Source organism: Strongylocentrotus purpuratus, unplaced genomic scaffold, assembly GCF_000002235.5.
Source record: "Strongylocentrotus purpuratus isolate Spur 01 unplaced genomic scaffold, Spur_5.0 spur5_scaffold_16, whole genome shotgun sequence".
Lineage (NCBI taxonomy): Eukaryota > Metazoa > Echinodermata > Echinoidea > Camarodonta > Strongylocentrotidae > Strongylocentrotus > Strongylocentrotus purpuratus.
In genome coordinates this window covers 5,868,900-5,890,415 of record NW_022145601.1, presented here as the reverse complement: position 1 = coordinate 5,890,415, position 21,516 = coordinate 5,868,900, and the positions used below count along the sequence as shown (strand labels likewise).

Sequence of the window (21,516 nt, the reverse complement as noted above, 5' to 3'; positions counted from 1 at the left end):
TACTGACATTTTGAGGCAACAGTATAGAAGAGTGATTGATAATAATATGGGATGGGGGGTGAATATGGGAAATAAAGGATGCTGGCAGCCTGAAAGAAAGGAGAGAGAGGGAGACAGAATTGACAGAGGGTGAGAGCATGGAGAGAGGGAGAGCGGAGAGATAGAGATTGGGGAAGGGGCATTAAGACAAACATAGGCGCCAGAAGTGGGGTGGGGGGGGGGGGGGGGGCAGGGCAAAAAAAATGGGTGGGGGCAAACGCATTTATGCCCCACCCCCCTCCAAAAAAAAAAAAAGGAGTAAAGACGGTTTGTATTTTTTAATCGAAAAGAACATAACAATAATAAAAACCTGAATTTAAATCACATATAAAAATTCCATTCAAAGAAAAGGAATTAAATTTCCTAAACATTCCGCATATATATAATATATATATCCGCATATATTTATCAATGGAGGTTTTTATAATAGCGATACGCGCATATCGTGAAAATGTGAGAGGATGGGAGAGCGTGTGTGTTTTTTTTTTGTTATAGGGGTGAGAAGCTCATGAGCCCCTGAACACTGGCATACTAATAGGGGGGGGGGGGGGTTATTTCTTATTCGATACCAGTGATTTACAAATGTTGCTGAAACCTCTAAAACCTGTGAGATTCCGGGGGCTCTGATCCCTGGACCCCATCAAAGGCCCTAAGGCGGGGCCCTGGATGCTCATCTGACCGTCGTTTAATATCTAAAACCCTGAGCTTCCGGGGGCTCAGCCCCTTGACACCCTGCCGGGGCTTAGGCCCTGAACCCCACCCCACTTTACGCTCTACCTGACTTCGTTAATACTCCACTATGAAAAACGTTCCGCGGGGCTGCATGTAACGTGTAAGCGTGGTGGTGATGATGCAGATTTTTCTTCTGCCCCCCTTCCAAACTGTTATGCTCATAACATCACTGCCCCTGGAAGGTGAGCCCCCTGGAATGTTTACCCCTCCCCCCCCCCCCCCCCCATCCCAAACTGCTTCCGGTGCGCCTTATTGACAAAGTGATATGAAGTTTTAAAAATCGGGCCAAAATATCGATCGATGAAAGTTCAATAATGACGATTCCATACTGATTTTTTCCTTCTAATTTTGTTGCCTCAATCAGGCGCGTACACAGGAGGGGGGGGGGGGGGGGGGGGGGAGGGGGGAGGGGGGTTAACCCCCCCCCTTTTGGTATTTTTCTCTATGTAACCCCCCCCCCATAACCCCCTAAAACCCCCTCTCCCTTTGGATTTTTTTTTTTTTTTTTTTGTCTCGAAATTTGAAAAAAAAAAGTGTCGAAAAAAAGTGTCCTCTTACCCCCCCCCCCCGCTTATTCAGCGGCTGGCTGAGTCGTTGCGAAATTTTCGGCCCGATTTATAAATGTTAACCCCCCCCCCCCCCCCTTGAAAAAATCCTGCGTACGCGCCTGGTCTCAATCGCACATTAAATGGGCAATGCCTGAATGAAAAAATTCGCATCGCACCGGCCCGATCGGGTGACGCTATATAGTTGTCATCCTTTTCCTTTTTTGATAGGTGTCCCCTTCTCCTTATTTTGATAAGTGTCCCCTTTTACTTTCTCCATGATTTATGTGGCCAATAATTTAAAGCGACTAAGAGCAACTTTTTTCGAATTTCCCCCAATGCTCGCTTAATTATGTAACTTACACGTACATTGTTCCAGTCTTTCATGACGATATTGTGCTTAAATTCTCGCCATGGATGTTTTTCGCTTTTTTAAAGATCTCATTGGTCGCTTCGCTCCCAAATAATTGCAAAGAATGATACTTAAGCAGTATTTTGACCATATAGAGACAGAAACAAATATTGAAATCATCCCTGGTATTAATGCTGTAATCACAACTAATGCAGTGGGATATACCATTGCTAGAATATCATATATTTTTGCTTTGAGGTTGCCCTTTGAAGGTGACCCTTTCGTAGTGCCCCCCCCCCCCCCCCCCCCACTAAGGAAGACACTCCGCTGCCCCTTCAGACTGACAGTGACTCGGTGAAAGATTGCGAGGATTGATAGGAGCACTTTTTTTTTTGGTCCTCGAAAATTTTAAAATTTGCACCCCCCCCCCCCCTTGAGCGCCAGGGGGGGGGGGGGGGCCCAACCCCAAAAAAAGGTAAATATCACGTGTTTATATATGATTTTTTTTTCTCAAGGGGGGGGGGGGGCGGGTCCCCGCCGACCCCCCCCCCCCCCTGGATCCGCCACTGCTACGGCATTCCCCAATTAAATTTATGCAATTCTGATGTTTGTGTATCTTTGATTTAAAAAAAAAATGCATTTATTACTGTTTTACGTACGTTAAGAACTGATTTTGGTATTACTGAATCAGTTATTGTCATTGTTGTTGCTTTCTTCTCGTAAAATAACAATTCATAATAATTGCTTTTACAGGGGGCCCTATACCCTACAAGCTTTGCTTTTTAGTCGGCTTTTCACATTATATTGTGCAAATTGATCTAGAATTCTAGACCTATTATAGTGAATATGTAAAAATGTACCATCTTTGTAAATATGAAAATTGTAAGAGGAAAAATAAATGAATTTAATCGAATTGAATTGAATTATGTCTTCATAATTATCATAGTATAATAGCGGTTGTATGTGTAAAATGAGATCTGTACTGTCATCAAATTGGCAATTTCACACATTGGTGCACTTTGAACGTGCTACCTTCACTATGCAATATCAAAGCGAATGCTTGCCATTTATTAGTCTACTAATTTCAACCAGGGCGCGCTGTGTTTTATCCCTGCGAGAAAAGAAAACACACAACAAAAACCGACGGGCAACTATTTCTATCTTTTATCCCACCTTTTGTCATTGTGATGAGAATGGATATTGGTGAAGTGTAATATGATGGCTCTTACTGGAGACGAAGGTATGTTATTTTACGCTCATTATTTTAGATACGCCGTAATTTATCTCAACAGACTGTTGACTATTTTTTGTGAATCCGATCCGGGTCGACCGGCGCAGTGCCTTGGTCTGGCTTGTGTGCAGTGCAGGAATTCCGGCATAGAATCAGCCTCTGTGCCCGCTGATTGGCAATGAATGTCTGCAGGCTGAATTAAGCTGAATGTGAATGAAGTTAGCGGATCAAATGTATCTGAGAAATGTAGACCTTTATATATAGTAATTTAGATCACATTTCAGATTGTCTTATCATTGTTATTTAAATCATGTGGAAATTGCATGAACTCCAAGTCATGATTATTTATTACTGATTAGCCGATTAATTTGTTGCGCTTTGCCTTGCCCACCGGCACCAGCCATAGACCTATAAAATATTAATCCATATAAATTGTAACTAGATCTAATGGGTTTGTGCTAGGTCAGAATCATATCTAGTCAAGGACTTTGACCAGTAACTCTGGCCTGAAGATACCCTTCTAAAACATACCAAAAATCAACTAAATCTTCATTAATTTTTCAAATAATGTCCAATAATGCCTACTAGCCTAGATCTAGATCTATGATAAATAAAAGTCGTTACCTTTCTCACCTGTTTTGTGTCAATTTTTTCTATTTCTCCTAAAAACAAAAACATAATACACTTTCTCACAGGTTTCAAGGCAAACAATTGCATACCCTACCGACGGTGGGGTGCGGGCGTGCGTGTGTGTGAAGTTAGTGACTGTAATCTCAGATCCTCATTAAAATCATGTCAGTTATCACACTATGATGATGACGATCATCATTACGGTCGCTAACTTCACGCATGCAAGGGCGCCCGCAACCCACCGTCGGTAAGGTATGCAATTGTATTGTGCAGCGGTTTGCCGAGAAACCTGTGAGAAAGTGTTTTATAAATATTATGTCTTCGCTTTTAGGAGAAATACACACACAAAAATAAGAAAATGTTCATACCTTTATTGACCACCCCCCCCCCCCTCTCCCATCTTGAGAAGCTTTGATTACAGTTATTCACATTGTCACCAATCTAGCATAACTTCTTTAAATTTCTCCAAGTACATGTATGGTACTTGTATTAATTTTGTTACAATTATCTTTATTATATGGTGTGTAACTTGTTCTTTTCTTATTTCCCCTTTGTAGACATACCTCAGAAGAAGGTTGTCTTGCCCAAGGCTCTCCATGACCTTGAGAAGGTTGGCGACCTTCCCAAGAAACAGGAGAGATGGAACACTAATGAGGTGAGTGGAGTACAAATAATAATTTGAAGATATCCCATTGTCTGCTATAAAAACATGTTGGATCCTACATGTATATAGAGCCTACATGTACATGTATGGGAAGAAAATAGTTCAGCATTCAATGGTTTAATTTAAATGGCAATCCAACCCCTGTAATGAGTTCATTTGAATGAAACTGAAATCAGAAAAAAATAGAAACTAGAAACAGAATGGCAAAAGTTTGAAATAAATTGGACCAATAAAAAGAAATTATGGATGTTTGACTTATGAAATCACAACTGCTATGCAAATAAAAGATAGCACTATAAATTTCAGTTTTTCTCTGAATTTTCTTCGCCCTTGGGGCCCTACGAAAAAATATAATATGGAGATTAAATCAGAGTATATTATAACATGCCCTCTAAAGAGAAGGACCATCCCAAGTCATACATATTGAAAAAAGGGGGATTTCAGTCCTTGTGTGTGTGTTTGATCGAATGGGACATTTGTAAAGATTCAGCCAATTTGAAGTTTTTGTACTGATAGTGATTACAACTTTCAAAAATTCATGAATTCTTTAATGTATATCAGATTTTTTTCAAACTTTCACTAGTTTTCTTCTCTGATTTTTCTGTTTTCTTTGAGAGTTGTTTTCTGTTAAGGTTGTTTTTCCCTTTAAGTGACATTGGCTTGTATTTGGAAAGGTTGACTAAGTTAAAGTGATTACCGTAATTAACGTTGTATAAACCGCCCTTGTGTATTAACCGCACCCCTCTTTTTCGCCCTAAAAACAAAAATTTAATAAATCATTTAACTGCGAGGTGCAGCTGAATGTGTAAGATCATTAATGTAAATTAAAAAAACAGTAGAGGGCCTAGGATAGAACCTTGTGGTACACTGTGTGTAGGAATTATTATAAACTACATATTGAGATCTATCAGAAAGATTACTTTCAAACCAAGATGACAGACAAATTTGAGTGTTGTTCTAGTTTCCTGGTGGTGAGTCAACACACCGATAGCTGAGCTGGGAGACATTGCCAGGCATAGCGCCAGGTGGAGGGGCAGAAATCAAAACTTTAAATTTTTATTTTTTTGTTTACTTTTTTTTTTAGGTGTACCGTGTATAAACCGCACCCCCGACTTTGAATTTTTTTCGGCGGCAAAAAGGTGCGGTTTATACACCGTTAATTACGGTACATGTGCATGCAGTCTGAATGAAAAAGTCTGTCCCCTACATGAACATGTAGGTCAAACTCAGTTTCCAGGGTCTACATGTACATGTACATGTACATTCGTATTATCGATTAGAATGACAACAGACCAACTACAGTACAACTGTACAGATTGAATTTCTCCATTTACTGGACAATTCTATTCCATGAATTATGAGACATGACAAACAATTTAATTTTTTTTTTTTTTTTTTTTTGGGGGGGGGGGGGGGGGGTAGCAATTTGGATTATATGTCTACATAGAACAGTGGAATTCTTTTCTACGATTACCTTTATCTTTGTGTGCCCCCTTCGTGAAGAATCAGAATCTGTACATGAAATGACATACATACACTGTACATGTACATTTACATTTATGTAGGTGGGACTATGTACGGTACACAAAAAATATTATGTATAAAATCTTGGTTTTAGCATACATTGAAACTGTGTTTTTGATGGAAATTCACCAAGTCAATGATGAATTACACTATGAAAGTTTCTAGACATTAAAATAACATAAAAGCTCATGAAAAAGTTCTTAAAACCTCAATATTTCATGATTTTCCAAGGTGTAATGCTATTAACCTGTAACGTACTAACCAACATTTTAAAATAATAAATCTCTCTTAAAATCAAAAGGTTAGCATGGTATAATGTACAGTACATACCTGTACATATACCTGAATGGTGTTGATCTCAATATTCGTGGAGGTGCAGCCCCTGCCAACCCCCAACCTTGTAGCCTTTTTATACAAATCTACATGCATAAATGTAGGGAAAAAGAAACAAATTTACATACTGTAAATTGTAAAATGTAATTATTCTCCTATTTGTCATCCTCATAATTTGTTTATAGGCTCTGTTAATGTATAAATGTATTGATTTTTACAATCATACAGTACATGATACATGTATAATTATGGTAGTCTGGTTGGAAGAAAGCGAACTGATTGAGCAAATTAATTTTAGACTTCTTGTGACTGACAGTCACTGAATTGGTGATAGAAATGGATTTACTCTACTTTAAAACATAACAAAATCACACTTAATTGCCTCACAGACATGATATTGGCCAAAGATGCAGTATACGAAACTAGTGCTGTAACATCACGGATATCTCCAATTCCGTTTAACCGCCTGTCAAAATCGGACGGTTTTCGGTTAAACGATTTATTAAAAAAAAAAAAAAAAAAAATTAAAATCGTTTTTTTTTTTTTTTTTTTTTTTGTCCGTGTGAAAAAGCTGGAAGGTATTAACTGAAGGCGCCGATTTGTGCTTGTGAACTAGTCACAAATAATAGTAACAATGTCGTTTTAGAATAATGTGTAAGATCATTAAAGTAAATTAAAAACAGTAGAGGACCTAGGGTAGAACCTTGTGGTACACCATGTGTTAAACTTGGATGAATATATATTGAGATCTATTACAAAGATTACTTTCAAACCAAGATGACAGACAAATTGGAGTGTTGTTCTAGTTTCCAAGTGGTAAGTCATCACACCGATTACTGAGCTGGGAGACATTGCCAGGCATAGTGCCAGGTGGAGGGGCATAAATCGAAACTTTAAAAAAATAAATAAAAAAAAAAAAATTATAAAAAAAAAAAAATTATAAAAAAAAAAAAAAAAAAAAAACGGGAAAACGAAACCGTCCAATTGAAAACGGAATCCGCCATGGGCGGTCGGATACCGGACGGTTAAATGTTTGACTACAGCACTATACGAAACTGGTCATTAGACTTAGTAATAATCAAAATAAAATATTGGACTAACATACATGTAACAAGTGATTTCACTGCATGGAGAAGATAAAAATAATATTAGACCAGTTTAACATTTAAAGGGACTTTGTAACATTGTTCAGATGAGAGATAGTGGTGCTAAGGTAGTGATTTCAAGGTTAGATGTACAATTAAAGATAATCTGAAAATTTGAGCGAAAACGGACCATTATTCATGGTACAAATTGGGAAAAACTGATCAGATCGATTCCTTAATTCTCCCAACTATATTATTACAATTTAATTACATTTTACGTGAAAGGAAATCTCACAAAGCAATAAAATGGCTCTACATTCCATTCCAGACATTTAAGTGTTGACAGATTTTTTATAGCCTGTTTTTATGTCCTTTTTTCATGGAAAAACGGTTGGGAAAATTCAGAAATGGTTGGGAGAATTTACATTCAGAAGCCCGCACATCGACGCCCGTTCGAAAACCCATTGAACTTTGTTAAAAATCTTCATATTGCAGGAATTAATTTCGGATTTGAGGCATCGTAGTTGGATAATCCATACATACAAACATAATTTAGCGTGTTTTGCATCCTGATTCAACAGATTTGTGAAATCAACCATCACATTGTTACTAAGTACCTTTAATAGGCGAACTGGGTACACATTGTATACATGTAGACAAAAATGTTATTGACCTATTGGATTGTAGACAAATTTGCATTAGACCAAATGGCATTTAACTGTTTTGTTCTGTACAATATGTTCAGTGTGGTATAGTGCATGGCTTCAATATTGAATGTCACCTCATGGGTCGAGCTCTTTTCTTCTTGATTTAATTATGTATCGCATAGAGAGACCATTTAAAAGAAGACATACAAACAATACATGGTAGTGTATGTGTGGGACAGTGTGGGACTGTATTGGCCACACAGAAGCAGCTCTAGGCAACTCCCATGAGGAAATCACCCTCGTTAGCCCTCTGGTATTTCAGATGCTGAACGCATCATGTCTCCCTGTCACGGATGGCTCGCATCCAGCTCACATCAATGACCGCAACGCTCGCTCGCTCCGTCTGCGCGGTGGCACGCAACATACTTCATGTTCATCAGCGCAACTCGCGACACCCCATGTCTCGGGAGTAGAAGGTCCCTTATTATGACATTCGCCATGTGCTGTAATGAGCTAACCATCTGTCATATGCTTGAATGTTATTGTGTGATCTTGACATTCCTTTCGGGAAGGTTGATTACGAGTGTACATGTAGTTAGGATTCCGCAGGCCTAGACAGCTTCTGATGAGCAGGTCAAAGGTCATCTAAAAAATAAACTTACCTGTACATACATACATGTACATGTATGTCAAAAGTATTTAGTGTTAATGAAGTAAATAAGAGAGAGTATACGCAATGAATGAAATATATTATTTATAAATACCTTACTTGTACATGTACAAATGTATACATTTGATGTGTTTTTTTTAATTGGTGAAAATGCATTATTTCTCAAGAACAACAATTCAGTCTACATGTATTTTATTTGCCTTCATCTTTTAAATAGAACGAAATCAATATACTACATGTACATTGCATAACCTTTTTGGAACTAGTGCTGTAGTCAAACGTTTAACCGCCCGGTATCCGAACGCCCACGGCACATTCCGTTTACAATTAAACGGATTTGTTTTCCCGTTTTTTTTTTTTTTTTTTTTTTTTTTTTTTTTAATAATTGTTTTTTTTTTTTTTTTTATTTATAATTTTTTTTTTTAAAGTTTCGATTTATGCCCCTCCACCTGGCACTATGCCTGGCAATGTCTCCCAGCTCAGTAATCTGTGTGTTGGCTCACCTCTCCAAAACTAGAACAACACTCCAATTTGTCTGAAATCTTGGTTTGAAAGTAATCTTTGTAATACCTGTAGATCTCAATATGTAGTTTATAATAATATTTCATCCAACTTTTACACACGGCATACCACAAGGTTCTATCCTAGGTCCTCTACTGTTTTTAATTTACATTAATGATCTTACACATTCTTCTAAAAACGACATTGTTACTATTATTTGTGACAAGTTCACAAACACAAATGGCGCCTACAGTTAAATGAAAGTCCTTCCTGCTTTTTCACACGGACCTGGCTTGCTGCCGACAGAGTCGGTCAAAAAAAAAAAAATATATAAAAAATTATTTTTTAATTTTTTTATTTTTTTAAAATCGTTTAACCGAAAACCATCCGGTTTTGACTGACGGTTAAACGGAATTGGAGATATCCGTGATGTTACAGCACTTTTTGGAACCTTATAAATTTTGTTTGTTTGGCCTTTTTGGCAATGCATACTAAATCTGTGGTATACACTGTACATGTAGGACTTGAGGTTGAGGGTTAAAATCATATTTGTACATTTTGCCAAAATGAACTACACTTGTAAAAGAAACGTTATTTTACTTGTATGAAAACGGCCATGATGATAATGATAATGATGATAATAATAATGATAATTATAATGGATACTACTACTACTACTACTAATAATAATAATAATAATAAAAGTGGGTTCTTGTATTATGCTCAACAATTATTACCCCAGCTTTAGCGTGGCTGCCAATATATAGTCTAGCATTTCTTCAAGGAATTAATTCATGCCAGGTACCTAATTACCTCACCTGGGTCGAGTGTGGCAAATATAGATAAATGTTGTGCCAAAGCACATTACTGCCATGGTTGTACTTGAACGGCAAACCATGTGATTCACAATCAGGTGACCTATCCACTAGACCACGACACCTCAACAAGTCTCTCCCTTTTTCCTTCAATATACATACATGTAGGGTACACAGACATCATGGAGTCCTTAATTTGCGGGCCATAGGGATGCACATGCACCCAGTGTGGTTTTTATTGGGTTTATTCAGCGGATGCCACGCTGTTACCTCCCCAGGGAGAATTTCTCTCCAACACATGCCCTCTGTTTGGCCAATATGATTGCGGTTATAAACATTATGAATGCTATGCCGACCGACCGACCGGTAGAACGACTTATCCTGTGGAATCGCACACACGTTGCCTACTTTGCAATGCAGCATGGCTCGTTACCTATTCTGCATTTCACCTGCGGCCCTGTCCCTGAACAGTCCTTGAAGGAAGTGGCATGACATCCATCATCACTTTCTAACACGCTTTTATTCTCTTCATCGCTGTGGTTTACCCTTTTTTCATTCATATGCATGCCCAATTTTTTTGCATCGATACAGGTTTTCCATTTAAAATAATATTTTTCATTGTAAGTATGTGCACCGTATCTCTCTGTACATATACATGTATGAAGGAGCGAATATTGATCTATACATGTAGATTAAATCTTTTTGGAGCCGGGCGGAAAGGCATTAACTTGTATACTTTTACCAGGGCTCCACTCTCTACCGAGTCCGGATTTAGATTTTTAAAGTCCCTAGGCATGAGCCCTATGTAAAAGTTGTCACTTTTAGAGACCCAGACCAACATTTGAGCACCCATATACATGTGTACACTCATCAGGTATCTGTCTAAGAGTTAAGTTAGGACAATACCTTTTGGCTTTAAACAGAAAATGTTCATGTAAGAGATAGAGCTCTCGTAACTAAGTTTGTTGTGTTCACTAAGGGTCAAATAGATGCTGAACCCATTCATGTACTGTATGTAGATTGCAAAATAATGCCACCAGAGACTTACCAGTAATCGTTTTTTAAAGAAAGGTCGCCAGTGCTCTTATTACATTACCAGTATAATTTTTTTTAGATAGACTTCTCTTCACTCTCATGAAAAATTAATGATTGTGAGAAAAGGTTTTATCACCCCCAGGCCCACTGATAATTTTATGTGAGCTTAACAAGGTCAATAGGAGCAAATAGGACAAATGACTTAACATATAATAGAAGTATACATGGGTAATACACTCGCTGGAGTCTGGAGAAAATTTGACACTCCTGAAGGTTGCCAGCTTTAAAAAGATAAGATTTAAAAATCCCTGAAGAAAAAGTAAGTTTTACTCTGCCGAACAGTAACCTGTGTACATTAGATTTGAGTGCTTGTACATTCATTTCTAGATCATTTAATTTGTGGAGAGCCAGAGCCAGATCTGGAGACAGTAGGGTGCAAATTCTGTACAAAATTATATTCCAGCATCTTTCTTCCAGTACACAATTTACAAGAAGGCCTACATCTACATGTCAGTGAAAATATATATGTACTGGTACATACATGTACATGTAGGAATGGTAAGCAATTGACCTCTGGAACTGGAAGGCTGTAAAAGAATTCTTGAAAACTAAAGAATTCAAAACAAAATCTTTCACAAAAGAGATTGTACATATGTAGAAATGAAAAAAAAAAATCTTAATGTGAGATACTGTACATGTATGTAAATATCAAATTCATTCATACAGAACTGTTGTAAAAAAATATATAAAAATATATTGTACACTTCTACATTTACATAATATATATGTACGTGTGTACATTGTTCGAAATTTACTCCAGCTGTACTGTACTTTGCCTAAAATGTGTAGAAGTGCACTTGATTTGGAGAAGGCAAAGGGTCAAATAATCATCACTAAACTCCGATTGACACTATCTAATAAGGGCCCTGCTGATGCTGATTATCAAACTTTTTGGTCGGGAAGAAAAGCATTTAAATGTCCAGCAAGGGAATGCAGCTGAGTAAATTCCACTTTTGTTGGAGCCTCGCTGAGATTTTGCCGGGGGGGGGGGGGGGGGGGGGGGGGGGGGGGGGGGGGGGGGGAGGAGGGTTTGCAACTCCTGTAAAAGCCTTGTTCACCTATAATGCAGTGTAACAATGCTAGACAAACTGCCGCAGCAGAATTAAAGAACATTTACAAGTGTAGTCCACTTTACGCTTCTATATTTTTGCACCCACTTGCAATTATTTACATGTAAAATGGTTTTAATTTGCTGAGATTTTTTTAAAGAGTTATACCATATTATGAGTGAATGAGGTGTAAGTCATACAATACCTGTATGTTTACACATGTACACTGTAGCTTGTGTTGTATTGGCCTCAAATAGCCTGTCTATACTTTAAAATTTCCACAATTATGTACACTGTAATAGATACATGTACCTTTTAATTAAAGAGAGAATAGAATAAACTCTAAGAATAGAGGTGTCAGAATTTTCAGAGCTCCTATATCTATTACTGCCCCTTTGAATTTCAGCAGAAATGGCAGACACACACATCTTTAATAGCCCTATCCTTTAAATCTGAAGTTGTCCCCTTCTTACTGCCTGCTGTTGATCATAATTACTACAGTATGTCCATGCACAATCAGATCCGTGGTAATCTATGTGAATACTCACACAGCATTAGACAACTGCCCTTGCTCGTCATATCATGGCACCGAGTGTGATTTCAAAGTTTGTCATTTCTTGCTCATTAGCAGTGTCCCAGGGAGTAGTAGTGAGATGACATTTAGAACTGTATTCCTTTCTTTCTTCTCTGCTTCTTCTTGCTTTTTTCCTTCTTCATCTTCATTATCATCCTCTTCTTCTCTCTCTTTCTCTTTTTTCTTTTTTTTTCAATTTTCTTCTTCTTATCCTCCATTTTATTTCTTCTTGTTCTTTTGTCTTTTTCTTGTCCTTCTTCTTCTTTTTTATTTTCCTTTTTCTTTCTTCTCTTCCTTTTTCTTTTTCCTCTTCTCTTTCTTCATCTACCGCTTCTTCTTCATTATTTCTTTTTCAATCTTGAACCTCTTCTCATTTAAATCAACTCGTTTTCCTTTTATCTTATCCCTTGTCAATTTCATTTTTTTTTCTTTCTTCTATGTTGTATTCTTCTTTGTTTTCTTCACCTTCTTCATATTTTTTCCTTTTCTTCTTCTTGGTCATCTTATCCTCCCTTTCTTCTTCATTATACACATAGTATATGTGAATACTTGGTTTTCTCAGTTTAATTTTGAGTAAATTGATTTAGAAATACCATGTACATGTATACACTAGTTTAATATCTTCACAAGATAACACTAAGGCCTTTTAAACTTTTAAAAATAATAAAATAAAAGTTAAAACCTGCATTACGTTTTCAATAGAAGATGTACATGTACATTGTACATCAATACAAAAAAATGTGTTTTGAATATTCATGGATTCTCAATTTCACTGCCTTATGCCTTGGGTAAGGGAGTATGTAAATCTTGTGCAAGCCTCTTTTAAATGTCAAGAAAGTGCTTTTTAGGGGGAAATCCCTGATTTCTATTACCGGTAAAGCGATGTGTCCCTGGGAAATCGCCGTAAAATCAACCAAGGTACGTTTATAATGCTCATGTCTCCAGTATGTGGGTATTGTATTGAGCAATGCATCGTAATTGATTTTATTTTCTAGATGGGTTAGCTTTTGTCCTGGCTTTTATTTAAAAAGTACATCATACATACCAACTGTTCAGATTAAAGAGGAACATTCCTCTTTTTTGGAGAAGATAATTATCATTTTAATGCAGGTGTTCCTCTTCCTGTACAAATTTGTCTGTAGTATTGAATAGGAGAGTTAGGATTGTTCCTCTTTTTTTTTTAAATAGCCTAATTTGTACAGATTTCTGATTTTCAAATGTTGGCATGTATGGTACATGTACATGCACATGTACGTGTATATACAGTTCTATTTACAAAAAGTACTGTAAGACCAGAAATTTGCATGAATGTTTTGTATGTTTGTTACCAGAAAACTGGGTGTCATTTACAACTTAGAAAGTTTCATGTTGCCAAAGTTTACATATATCGGGGGAAAATGCACATCTGAAAGTTTGAATTTTGCATGCTCCAAAGTGGTAATCTGTAACGTGGGTCCCTGATTTTTCTGTGTATTATACAGTTAAAAAATACATGGGGGCTAGGGCAAAATAGCCCCAAAAATGCTAAAAAAAAAGCCCCCAAAATTCAGAAAAGAGCCCCCATAAATTTGCATAGAGTTCAATGCAATTTTTTTTTTAGAATGTTATATTCATGCAGGCAAGCTTGAAAAATAGCCCCCGAAAAATAAATATTAATTTTTTCCCTGGATACATGTACGTATATGCTGTACATCCGTGTCAGACGAACTCAATTTGAGTTGTACACTTCGAGTCAGCCTCCCGGTTTTAATTAGCCCTGTACATGTACCCGTCGCTTCCCAGGTTATCATATTGTATGTTTTGTTTTGTCTTGTCGCCTTCTTGTGATCATCGTCTCTTGTTGATCCTCACGCTCCCTCGCTTGTTGGACTTTCTCTGAAGACCTGGCTGGCTCCCTTCCCAGTTCATTTCATGCCGCAGGAATGTGATATACATGCCTGCCATACCAGGCATCTCTCTGTGTCCTCGTTGCGCTCGTTCACACTCGGAATATCATCCAGAAAATATTCACCTTCAAAATTTTCCTATTTTACTATGTTAAATCTCACAACTCTGAACCCAGTGCATTATTTCCACTTTTGTATTCTGCTCTGTAAAGCGCATAGAAATACTTTATGCCATGCGCTATCCAAAAATATTTAATTATTATTATACCGTTTTTACATTCCTCTGAAGAGATGTTATAAGAGCTCCGTGGTATATTGATAAAGGCTCTTGACCCTTAGAAGAGGTCTTGGATTTGATTCTTCCTCAGTACTTGTGCTTACATCCTTGGTCAAGCCTTTTTGTCCACCTTTGTTTCTCTAGTCTAAGGTCAATAATCTTGGATATTGTTCTACATGTACTTGTAAGACCCACAGGAAGAGGAATATAAATACTGATGAGGCTTCTGTGGATAAATTTGGTGTTTTCCTGTTGTTGTTGTTAACGTTGTTGTTAAAATTGATGATGCTGACAAATTATGTTGATGGTAAATTTGTGATGGTGATAGTGGTGGTGGTGGTAGTGTTGATGATGATGATGATGAAGATGATGATGATGATGATGATGATGATGATGATGATGATGATGATGATGATGATGATGATGATAGGGATGAGGATGGTGATGATGATGCTGATGATGATGTTGATGATGATGATGATGATGATGATGGTGATGATGATGATGTTTTTGTTGTTGTCATGTGATCAACATTCGTTCAGGCCTCAGGGCTTCATTTTGTCAACATGCAGGAACTACGCTCTGGTTGTGATCTGATTTATTTGTGGCAAGTAGCTTGTTCATGATGTACGCGTAGACAATATGAAAGAGACAACTTCCTAACTTATACCCGGAAAGTTTATTCGAGAATCGAGATGAACTTTTTGTTAGTCACTGTATGCTCATTAACAAAAATGTATAGCTTAACCACAATGCCTTAATCATTTTTGACAGTCATTGCATATCATATCCATGAAAGTTGTTTCTTGAAGATGTGATAATGTAAACTGGCCTTAAGACTCATCCTCTCCAACAGCGCAACATATATACTCTACCTCTGGAACAATAGCTATTAGCCAATCGTACAACATACACTTACATGTATGCCTCATCACAGTGCAATGGTGTTTCATGTCATTATAACAATATCATTTCACAACATGCTATCTTCACTAATATTTCATTATTATTTATTATCTACTTATTGTGTCTCTCCACTTAAAATGGCAGATTTTGTATTAGATTGATTCACACCTGCATGCATACTGTATATAATACCTTCCAAAATTGCTTTTTAACAAATATTGGGTGTGAGGAGCGAATCATGCGTCTCGTATTACGGTAATTTTCATCATCATCGATAAGTAGCCTACCGGTACATATATTATTCAGGAGTCTTAATCATCCCACATAATTACACCTGCCCCTAACAATGAAGGGAAGAGTGATCTTTATCCAATGGCCTAGACATCAACCTGCTAGAGCGCTTGCTTTGACATTGAGGATGGGGTCGGTTATTTAAATGGAAAATTCTCAATAGTTTCATTCACACTATAAAAAAACTGAAGTGACGTTTGAAGTGCGATTCAAATCAAATATAATTTTGTTGTGCTCATCAACAAGTGGATTTTTTTGTTGTTAATACATTTGTTAATAGATTCTCTTAATATCTGACTTCTATCAACCTTTGTCAGATTAAACATGTAGGATTGGAGGGCATGGCAATTAACTGGATACATGTTATTTTTTGTTCATGAATGTACTATTTTTCTTATATTTTCCCAATTTAGACTCCAATACTATTGCCTTGAAGCAGTTGCCAGAAACCTGGTCCGCAGTTATTCATATTTTTCTAGATTTTGTTTCTCTCTCTCTCTCTCTCTCTCTCTGAACAACAATCTACATGTAATATCAAATTTCTATCTCATTCACATTCTAGCTTTAATGAATAAGTTATCTATTTTTAGATGTAGTCTTGGAACATACATGTACACAGCATAGTATCCACTCAAGCCACCCTAAGCTTTTCCCATATTAATAGGATAGATTTAGCTTTCCCCAATGAGCTACATATGGAGTATTCCGACATTAATTGTTTGTTCTCCTTTTTGTTTTCCTTCTGTTTTTTGTAGGAGATAGCCTTCTGGTTGACCCGGTTTGACAAGCATTATCAATGGCTGGCATCGACGGTGAAGATCAGGTAAGCAAATTATTGACGTCTCCGCCCAAATCCTACACCATCCTCGCTTGAACCCAATATCTTATCTAGATCTTGATATATTGCGTTTCACCTCTCTCAGTCCTATTCATTTCATTTTATGTTTGTTTTCCCCCGTCTTCATTTTCTCCTTTCTTTGTCAGTCTTAATTTTCTTACGTTTATTGTATGTTTTTTCTCTTGTTTTCTCTGTGAAGTTCCCTTCATATTGTCATTAATCATATTTTATTACAGTTTTAATGTTGACTCTCTGTCTTTCAATTGTCACAATTGTTATTACACTTCCTCCTTGTTTTGTATGTCTCTCTTTTATCTCTCTCTCTCTCTCTCTCTCTCTCTCTCTCTCTCTCTCCTCTGTCTCTCTCCCTGTCTCTCTTTCTCTTTCTCTCATTGTCACTAAGTGTTTCTCTCATTCCATATTTATCAACTCCTTTATATTGCTCCTAATAATGATGCTATACCATAGTCTAGCCCTTCTGTAGATTTTAAGAGACTGCTTTCTCAGTTATGTTGCTCTCTCCCTTACTTTTTTTATTTTCTCCTTTTCTCTTCCTTCTGTGTCACTAAATTTGCTCTCTTGCCTTGAAAATGTTATCTTATTTATTTATACCCTGTCATATGTGTTCATGTACTCTCCCTACTTTCTTCCAAGATTCTCTACTTCTTCTCTAGTTAGTAATAGTTGGCTTTATTGTGAACACGTCTTGTATATGCTGTACAATCCAGAAACCAATATATTTTTCATATAAAATGATATTCGATATGCATTTTTATGTAGCTGAAAGCTTTTGTGAACTTTTTCTGAATGCCAATGGCCACAGTCTACTTAATGAGTGATTTCAGGAAATCCATGTTGCACACAAATGTGATATTTATTGGATTTTTTAAAAGTTGTTTGTTTTGAGTTAGAAGGGCATTTAAAACTCATACATACTTTTTAACTTTCACACAGAGTAACACCCTTCTAGCTCTGAACAGATGGTATCTACTCTTTAAAAAAAAAAGAGTGAATTTTCACTCTATTTTCACTTTCTTGGGAGTGACGTCCGTGATCACTTGTTTAGGAGTGAAAATCGATTGATTTTAGAGTGCTCTCTAAGAAGAAAGAGTGAATGTTCACTCTATTTTCACTACATTTTCACTCTCCAGAGGAGTGACATCCGTGATCACTCGATTTTTTTTTAGAGAGTAAGATTCCCAGTTTATATGAGAAGAAAAAGCATTAAATCAAATTTTCAATGTATTAGTTGTTTTTTGTTCATATAAAAGTCATATGAATGGCAAATGATATCTAGGCAGATTAAATCTTGGAGTTCAAAATTTGATAGATAGAGTGAAATAATGGATAAAAGAATTATTGAGCAGACTTGTCCTGATTAACATGTAGATGTGATGTGACAATTTACATACCCTAAAGTCTCACTTTCTCAATATCTCTAGTACTCTCTTTTTCGCTCTCAGTTAAAAATAATCTCTTTCTGCCTCTCTCAATCAAAATCCTCTTCGCATACATATTGATTGGAAATTTCTTACCTCGATTTCTTACGGCTTTAACAGCATGTCTTAGTTTCCTTTGAGTTTAGAATTCGAAGATTTATTGGTGTGATAGCTTATATTAATTTAGTCTGAGTATTTTGAGAGAGAGAGAGAGATTTTCAGAAAGATCACTGGGGGATGACAAAGAGAAAGACGTAGAGGAGGGAAGAAACAGAGGAAGAGAGACAGAAACAGAGACAGACAGATAGAGCAAGCGAGAAAAGTAATCGCAAATTTGAAAAACTGAAGAAAAAAAAGGAAGGATGACGTGCGTTGATAGTATAAAATGCCACTTACTTTCTGCTTGGTTTAGAGCCTGCAGGTAAATCTCTTTCATTTTAAAATTGTTATGCCGTTTTTCTGTTTTCTGTTTTCTCATTCTATAGTTTTGTTTCACTCTCTCCCAGTGTAATATCTAGATGGGAAAATGATTAATAGTTGCACTGATAAACTTGATATGAAAATGAGGAGGATAGTATTGCATTTAAATGGAAATGGAGATTAAGCTGATGTGTGGGTAATGATATGATATTACTGTGCACACTGCACAGCTTATTATAGACTTTGCAATTTAGAAAAATAAAATTGCAATACCGGTAGTAGTATACATGCACTGTTATAAAATGTAGTACTACAGTGGAACAAGTTCATAGTTTTGAAGGATACTAAAAACAGATAGAATAAGTCGATGTACATCTACATCATGTATTATCCTCTCTCTCTCTCTCTCTCTCTCTCTAAATTTGGGCTAAAAATGTTGTGGTTAACATCAAACTGCATTATTGTTATCATCACTATCATCATCACTACCATCATTATCACTTTCATCATGATCATTAAAGGGATAGTTGAGTTCTGTTTTTAGACCGCAAATACCTTCAGGGTGCATGGTTATTGCTCTTATTCTTATCTATGACATTTATAGTGCCCTTTTAGAACCTAAAGTTGCTATGAAGGTAATTTTAGACTCCAAAATGTGTGATATTTAGCCAATACGATCATACCAATTCAGTTCCACTTTCAAAAAATCACGGTGACCGTTAATTAATTATTTAATTAAAAATAACAATACATGGGCCGGCTAATTGTGGGTAATATAAGCAGCACACAAATGCCAACAAAAAAGCCAACATCGGCATTGACTGAAATACGACGTAAAAGGTGTTATTTCGGTTTTTTCAACGGTCATTTTCAAATTTGTCAAAATATGTAATATTTGTGGTGGTACACAAGTATTAGAAATCGTTATATTTCAGCGGTCTCTGAACCGATTTTGATCAAACAAAGATGATTTTGTCATTTAAATATTATGTTCTTTCAAATATGACACTCAGTTTTTTATTATCTCACAAAAAGATTATTTGTGTAGCGCCCTCTGCAACAGAACTCAACTATCCCTTTAAGCAGCAGCAGCATTATTATAGTCACAACCATCACCATCATCATCATCATACTATCCTTATATTTGTATTCACCTACACAGCTTTTTTTTCCTTTTAATGTATTTTAAATGGCATTTAAGAAACAACCCTTATGGTACAGAAATACAGAAGATGTCACATATTCAGTTTTTTTTGTTAATACTCAAGTCCATTCTCACACGTACATCCAAGGCAAGTACTTGCTACATGGACCGAAGGTGTCCTCTGGGGAGTCAATGACATTTTACATGTCAGCTATACAGTACATCAATCAGAACAAGATGAGAATCATGGACTGGTATTATTACTTGCTAGTCCATCTTCCTTTCCATCTTGGTCGATCCAGTTGACACCCCTCCCCCCCCCCCCCCCCCCCTCCTCCTCCTCCTTTTTCCCCCTTCTACTTTACATGTGGGTGTAATTTCTCTTTTTTTCACTGTCTCTTTTTGTTTAGGGGGGGGGGGGGGGGGACTTCTCAGTTGTGATTGAACGCCTAGATTAATTTAAAGAAGCTAGATAATAATAAACAATTTAAAAACAAAGATGCAAAGTTAAATATACAAATGTAAGTCATTGTCACTTAAAAATGGGAAGCCAGCCAACAAATTGAACTATTTTTACACCATCATCTTCTTCTTTTAATATCTGCTTTGCCCCTCCCCTTCTTTGGCTCCCTCCCCTTCTGTGCCCCTCCCCCTCCTCCTTCTCTATTTCTCTCTATCCTCCTCTCTACCCCTTTCTCTCTCTCCCTTGCCCATTCTCCCTCTTTTTATCCTGCTCTGTCAGACTTTGTCCCTATGTTTTTTTCTTTTTCCTTGTAAGTTTATTTTTTAATTTGCTCTCAACTGGATCTCTCTTTTTTTTCTCCACAACTCTGTTTTGAAGAAGTCACAAAGACAGATATCATGTGTATTTTTTAAGAGACAGACAGACAGACAAACAGAAGGAGAGAGAAAGAGAGAGAGAGAGAGAGAGAGAGAGAGAGAGAGAGAGAGAGAGAGAAAGTGGTAGAGAGGAGAGAGAGAGAGAGAGAGAGAGAGATGGAACTGAAGAGATACAACAGCTAGAGAAAGAGAGAAAAGAGAGAGAGATGCATTGGTAGAGAAATATACAACGAGAAGAGAAAGAGGGGGGGGGGGCAGGAATGGAATGCAGAATTAGATTAATAAAGTGAGATACCGAGAGAATGACTGACATATAGACAAAGAAAGAGAGAGAGAAAGAGACAGAGAGACAGAGACAGAGAGACAGACATATAGACAAAGAAAGAGAGAGAGAAAGAAGAGAGAGAGAGAGAGAGAGAGAGGGGGAGGTGGGGGGGGGGGGGGGGGGGGGGGGGGGAGAGAGAACTGAACAGAACTGAACAAAGATACAACAGCTAGAGAATGAGAGAAGAGACAGAAGGGGGGGGGGGGGGAGGCAGGAATGGAATGCAGAATTAGATTAATATCGAGAGAGATACCCAGAGAATGAGATAAATGGAGAAAGGAAGGAAGTCAGGAGCACAACTTTGAGAGTTCATATTCGTTCATCAATTTCCCCAGGCCTCAATCAGTATGATGTGACATTTCATCCAGGCATGTACATGCATTACAATCATTTCACAATACGTGAGGTGCAGTTCTGTGGATATTCTAACTCTGATCCGTTTCTCTATACCCCGCAACACAGAAATGGCATTACATTACATGAACACGTAGACACGTACAGGGTGTTCATGTATTGGGATCAGGGCTCAAATTAATTTTTTGTCCACGGGGGCTCTTCCCCCCCCCCCCCCCAAAAAAGAGCCCCCGTGAGCCTTCTCACGGGGGCTCTTTTAGTACTGACGGGGGCTCTTTTTTATACAAATATCCATTGAATTGGTACCTAT

The 21,516-nt window shown here is 37.2% G+C and overlaps 1 protein-coding gene across 1 annotated transcript in view; it reads left to right on the top strand.

Moving 5' to 3' along the window:
• The first annotated feature begins 2,736 nt into the window (after positions 1-2,736).
• The window catches only part of LOC105444860 (calmodulin-binding transcription activator 1-like), a 74,518-nt gene continuing 55,738 nt past the window's right edge, over positions 2,737-21,516 (top strand). The window contains exons 1-3 of the mRNA XM_030987682.1: positions 2,737-2,908; positions 4,087-4,184; positions 16,602-16,669. Coding sequence (XP_030843542.1) covers positions 2,884-2,908; positions 4,087-4,184; positions 16,602-16,669 — 191 coding nt within the window. The 5' untranslated portion in view covers positions 2,737-2,883. The remainder of the gene's footprint in view (positions 2,909-4,086; positions 4,185-16,601; positions 16,670-21,516) is intronic.